General features: G+C 49.8%; 1 protein-coding gene across 1 annotated transcript; it reads left to right on the forward strand.

Annotated features, from left to right (window-relative positions):
• Window positions 1-343: 343 nt before the first annotated feature.
• On the forward strand, window positions 344-5,668 carry LOC311529763 (mast cell protease 1A-like). Its single transcript, XM_084645963.1, has 5 exons — window positions 344-1,398; window positions 1,718-1,865; window positions 3,294-3,429; window positions 4,949-5,209; window positions 5,353-5,668. Exons 1-5 carry the CDS (start codon window positions 1,308-1,310, stop codon window positions 5,500-5,502), a joined length of 786 nt encoding a protein of 261 aa, XP_084502089.1. The 5' UTR covers window positions 344-1,307; the 3' UTR covers window positions 5,503-5,668.
• Window positions 5,669-6,190: the final 522 nt, after the last annotated feature.

Consider the following 6,190-nt stretch of genomic DNA (forward strand, 5'->3'; position numbering starts at 1 on the left):
GGGGAACCCGGAACCGCTCCGCCCCCACCCCGCGGGCCTTAAAGGGAATGCCGGGGAATTAAAGGGGAGGTTGGGGGAGTTAAAAGGGAATACGGGGGGATTAAAGGGGAGGTTGGGGGAATTAAAGGGGAATACCGGGGGGAATTAAAGGGGAGGTTGGGGGGTTAAAGGGGAATACTCAGAGAATGAAATGGGAGGTTAGGGAATTAAAGGGGAGTAGGGAGGATTTCCAGGGCATTCGGTGGGAGTTTGTGGGGATTGAAGCGGAGGGTGGCAGCAGTTCAAGGGGCATGCGGGGGGTGTCACAGAGGAGGGAAGGATGCTGAGGGGATTAAGGGGGTCGAGGGTGTGATGGCCACTAACACAGGGTTGTTAGAAGACATCTGGGGGTCTGGGCAGGTTATCGGTCTCTGTACATGTGGGACGGGGGCATGAGGTGGTCCATGGGGTGTTTATAACCCTCCCACCCACGACCATATGGATCCTCCAGAGCAGAGACAGCACCATGATCCCACACACAAGGGGAGGCAAAGGGAAGGGATCAGGGGATGGGGGCACCTGTGCCTCCTGATCCAGCTCCACATAACACCAGGCATCCCCTCCCGACAGCGGGAGGATCTCGGGGCCAGGACACCTGGGTTCTCTCCTGGCTCTGGGAGGGGAGTAGGGTCTAGTGGTTAGAACGGGGAGGGGTCTGGGAGCCAGGACATCTGGGTTTGATCCCAGGCTCTGCTGTGTCATTTCCCCTCTGGTGCTGCACAGTCATAGCTCCCAGCTATACGGTGTCACAGAGGTTGCCACATTCCCTTCGCGTGGTCACAGACTCACCGTGGGGGCTTCTCAGAAACCCTCCTGCCGCGGTCGCTGTGATCAGGGCTCATGATTGGTCTGCCCAGCCCCATCCTGTTCACAGTTGGGCCACTGTGAGAAAGATCAAAGGACCACGTTCCCACCCGCCACCCAGATCAGTCGCTATCACACACAGCCCCCAGCACAGAGACATGGGCAGGGAACTGAGCGAGGATGAGGCCAGATGAGTAAGAGCCCCAGATGTGCCCAGCTGTGAGCCCTCACCCGGAACAACCCTGGATTCTGCTGCACACATCCCTCCACCAGGGTCTTCTCTGTCCATCATCCATCCAGTTGTGCAGGGACCCAGCTGCTGGGCTGACACACAGCCTGTCCTTCCCCTCAGCCTGTGTGGTCGGCTGTGGTTGAACAGAGTCTGAACCTGCCATTCAGATGAGCACGTATATGTGACCTGCAGGTTTCCTGCTGGGTCTATAAATCACCAAGGGCTGAGGCAGATGCGCTGTCCCCTTCCCCGGATGGCTCTGATAATGCAGCTTCTGCTCCTGCTCCCCACGGCTTTTTTCCTGCCCCCCGGGGCTCTGGCTGGTGAGTACGGAGGGAATCAGGACCCTCCATTCAGTGCTGTTGTGTTCAGTGCTGTTGTGGCTGTTTGCACATCCTGGGTCCTCCCCAGAGTCAGACACTTCTTCCTTGGGTGTTGTGCTCACCCTAGGACCCAGCTGGGATGCTATGGGTTGAAGAAGGCTGGGGCAAAGTTGGTGCCATTGATAAAGTTGCATAGCCACAGGGGGAGATGCAGGGCCCGTGTCCACATGGACACGTGTCCACATGTTGTTTGTGAGTCAAGCTAACCTGCCCAGAGGCTGACATTAATCATATCCTGGTGTGGGGATATCTCCACCAGGATGGATCACTGGTGGAAAGGAAGCCCGGTCCCACTCCAAACCTTACATGGCCTTCCTCAACATCAGCACGAAGCATGGGCACAAAAGGTGTGGAGGATTCCTGATTCAAAAGGACTTTGTGCTGACAGCTGCGCACTGTGACCTCGGGTAAGTGCCTGCTTCTTGACTCTCAGTTTCAAAGTTGTTGCCTCCTGGGGAATCCCCAAAGAGGGGTCAGCTGTGGCTTACTGCCCATGGGGGTAGGTGGGAATGTTTACATTGCCTGGGTGTCCACTAAAGTGGAATTAAATGCTGATATTTAATTTGTCACCAGTAGGGTTCAGAGTTAACGGCCTGGCCAAGATGAACAGAGGCAGGGCTATCATTCCAGGCAGTCTCTGTGGGCGTAAATCAAGCTCATGGGCTAGCGTTTTAAAGTCACCTAGGGGAACTGAAAAACCCATTCCCATTACACCAAACCAGAAGGGTCCAAATCCCCAAATCTCAGTCACAGAGTTCTTTGTCCTCCCAGTCCTAGAGAGGACCAGGAAGTGTTAATAAAGTGGGGGACTTAAGGATATCTTTGCAGCTGCTGGGGCTAGATGGTTAAGTCTTTTTATAAATGGCACAGTTTGCTTGATCCTGCTGTTTCCTGATTTGCAGAACACCGATTGAATGAATTTTGCTTTTCGAAGAGATGAGATGAGATTTTCAAAGGTGCCTAATGGACGTGCATGGCCAATTCCCATTAAAATTAAATGTGGGGGTCTAAAAGCCCTTGACAGCTTTGCAAATCTCAGCCGATGTGAGGTTAATTATAATATCTAGCTCTTCTCATCTGGAGATCTCAAAGCACTTGACAAAAGGGGTTGGAATCATTATCCTGGGGATATATAAAAAAGGGGAATTTCAAGTAGGAGTAGAGGAGTTATTCTACCCCGGATTTGGCCCCGGTGCGACCGCTGCTGGGATCCTGTGTCCAGTTCTGGCACCCCACAATTCAGGAAAGATGTTGACAATTGGGAAAGAGGTCAGAAAAGAGCCACAAGAATGGTTAAAGGATTGGAAAACCTGCCTTAGAGTGAGAGACTCAAGGAGCTCAATCTGTTTATCTTAACCAAGAGAAGGAGATCGGACTAGATGATCACAGTGGTGCCTTGTGGCCTTGGAATGTACAAATCCCCATTCTACAGATGGGGAAACTGAGGCACAAAGAGGGGCAGTGATTTGTCCAAGGTCATCCAGCAAGCCTGTGAATAGAACCCAGGTCTCCTGAGTCCCCCTCCTGCACTCTACCCAATAGACCACACTGCCATAGGGTAACTCCTCATGCATGACTTGACAATAATAGCTCCACCCTCATTCAGCTCCATGGAGACATTAATTCTGAACCCTACTGACAACAATTCCTCTCTCTGTACATAACTGTTTCACTGCAGCTGCTTTCAGTGGCTTTGAAAATCTCTGCCTCTGGTTCCTATTTTAACACCCCAGAAGGTTGGGGCAGCATGGATGAGTTTTGGGTGGGGGAGGCCAGTGGGATCTAGGACCGCCCAAGCCTACCCCATTCCCAGCCATGACTCTCTGCATTCCCAGAAAAATCATGGTGTATCTGGGAGCTCATGATGTGACCAAGCGGGAGCGGAGCCAGCAACGCCTGGCTGTCCGACGGAAAATTCCCCACCCGAAATACAACAACAAGACACAGGAGAACGACCTCATGTTACTCAAGGTACCAATGACTGATTTTCTCCTGTTACATCCCTGTTAGTCTGTCTGTCTCCTCCTGGTGGCTCTTGGCTTATAGAGTCAGCTCTTTGAGGCATGGACTGTCGCTTCAATCTGTGTTTGCGCAGTGCTTGGCACAATGTGGTCATGGGTCGTGACTGGGGTTAGCCGTGTCAGTCTGTACCCACAAAAACAACAGGGAGTCCGGTGACACCTTAAAGACTAACAGATTTATTTGGGCATAAGCGTTCTTGGGTAAAAAACCCACTTCTTGCGTCTGAAAGCTCATGCCCAAATAAATCTGTTAGTCTTTAAGGTGCCACTGGACTCCCTGTTCTAATAAATAATGTACAGCACCTTGCACAGTGGGGTCATGGGTCATAACTGGGGCCCTATGTGCTACCATAATACACCTAATAAAGCATAATAATAATGACCCCATATTCAGAGTATTCAAATCTTGACTCAACATGACTTCTTTTGTTTGTTTTTTGGTCAAAAATGGGGGGTTTGCCCCAAACTGGAACCTTCCTGAAGAAACGTAGCTTTTGCCTAACCGTGCCTGTAAAAAAATATAGCAAAATGAGAAAATTGCTGAAGAAATGTGGGGTTTTTTTCTGTTGTTTTTTTTAAATGATGTTTTGAAACAGTGGAGGAATTTTCCACTTTTCACCAGTTTTTATTCCCCTGACTCCAATACTCAGTTAGAGATAAAAGATGAAAAAGTGCGAGGGAGTGACAGAGAAATTTGTTTTCTCTTCCTTATTTATTTTTCCCCACTGGCAAAAAATTAGGAAGAATTAAAAAATAATAGACATGTTTTCTTTCCTCCTCTATGCTAGGCAAATGTGGGAAACGTGGGGTCTCCCCCGCAACACATTCCCACACTTGGTTCCTTTTTTTTGTTTCTTGTTTTGCTTTTCACTGCAAGAAAAAAGGTCAAAGCGACTGAAAGTGGGGAAAGAATCTCTGAACTTCAAAATGGGGTTTTTTAACTGAAAATTTTCATTTTGCATCTGATTTTTTAAAAAAATATGAAAAATTCTGAATGGTATGAAAAATTGTTTTTCCCCCTGTAAATTGATCATTCTCCTCTCCAGACATATACTGGGCAGGGATCTCGTCCCCTCCTGCAGAAGGGAGCGGCGTCTTTCTCACATACACACAGTCCCAAAACCAAAATCCTTCAAAAAATGTGGTTTCAGAAGTTATTTGTATTATGGTGGCATTTCAATCAAATTCAGGGCCCCATTGTGCCGGGCGCTGCACAGACCCCGACTGAGATCAGGGCCCCCACTGTGCCGGGCGCTGCACAGATACAGTGAACCACAGCTCTGCCTCAAAGAGCTCACACTATAAATAGATAAATGGTTGGCGGGGAAACTGAGGCACAGAGTGAGGCTGTGATTTGCCCAAGAGCATTGGAAGAGCCAGAAGCAGACCTCAGGTCTCCTGAGTCCCAGCCCAGTGCTTTATCCGCTAGGCCTTGCTGCCACCCTTTCCCTTGCCCGCTCTCCTTGCAGCTGAAGAGCAAAGCGAAGCTGACGGCGGCCGTGCAGCTCGTCCCCCTGCCCGAGGATGGTGAAGAGGTGATGCCAAGAGACATCTGCAACGTAGCGGGCTGGGGGAATACCCGGGCCAGGGGGGTTTCCCTGCCAAGCACGCTGCAGGAGGTCAACTTGATGGTGCTGGAGGCAAACAGGTGTATGCGCTACTCCCATTTCATCCCCAACTCCATGCTCTGCGTGGGCGACCCCAAGGAATTCAATAAATCGTCCTTTAAGGTAAATATCCCACCTGCCCTGCCCGCATCCTCCCAGTTTGGCCCAGCACGGGGCGACGCTGAGACCGTGAGCTGTACCAAGGGGCATGCACCCATGGGAAGGGCAGCTGAAACCAGCTTCAACACCTGGCGTTTATTTCACAGGGCGACTCCGGGGGCCCCCTGGTCTGTGACGGGACGGCCCAGGGCATCGTCTCTTTTGGCAAAGTTGATGGGTCCCCCCCCAGGGTGTTCACCAGGGTCTCAGCGTACATCCCCTGGATCAAGAAAACAATGAGAAAGCTGCAGGATTAACCTTAGGCAAGCACCTTCTTTGCTCTCTGCCTCAGTTTCCCAGCTATAAAAGGAGCATTACAATCCTCACTTAGCTGTATGGATTTATCTCCTTGGAGGTGTGTCTCGAGCCCAGCCACTATGGTGATGGGCTCATGGTAAAGCCAATCAATAAATAGTGTCTTCTTGGTGTTTCCTGGTGCACATTATTTTAAAACCGTAAACAGGCCCTGTCAGACATTGTAGGTTTTAGCTTTAGAAACGAATCGCGAGGTCTCAGGATACTAGAGAGACAAGGTGGATGAGACAGGCTGGTCCAATAAAAGATCCCACCTCACCCGCCTTGCCTCTCTGTGATTCTGTAAAGTATTTTCTAGAAAGTCTGCCGATCTGTGTTTGAAAGTATCAACACCTGGAGGTTTGTTCTGGTGGTTAAAGATTTTTTCATTTCATTTTTTTGGTGATTGCCTCAAACGTTTGCAAAACCCTTCCCTCCCCACTTGGAAGTGTACTCTTTGGTCAAAAAGATGGGAAATTTCTGATCCGTTCTACAAACTGCTCGACTTGACCGAAAATCAAGGGGAAAAAATGTCATGGAAGTTTTATTCCTTTCTTTTTGGGGGCATGGGGGGAGTTACAATTTAAACTCCTACAAAGAATTTCATCCAGATCTGAAAAACTCCCACTGAATCTTCTTTGATGACATTTT

This window comes from Lepidochelys olivacea, assembly GCF_965140295.1.
Source record: "Lepidochelys olivacea isolate rLepOli2 genome assembly, chromosome: 13".
NCBI classification, from domain to species: domain Eukaryota; kingdom Metazoa; phylum Chordata; order Testudines; family Cheloniidae; genus Lepidochelys; species Lepidochelys olivacea.

Coding starts and splice junctions, on each gene's coding strand:
- LOC311529763 (XM_084645963.1), top strand. CDS start 1,308: ATGCGCTGTCCCCTTCCCCGGATGGCTCTGATAATGCAGCTTCTGCTC. Junction 1,399..1,717: donor GCCCCCCGGGGCTCTGGCTG/GTGAGTACGGAG, acceptor TATCTCCACCAG/GATGGATCACTGGTGGAAAG. Junction 1,866..3,293: donor GCTGCGCACTGTGACCTCGG/GTAAGTGCCTGC, acceptor CTGCATTCCCAG/AAAAATCATGGTGTATCTGG.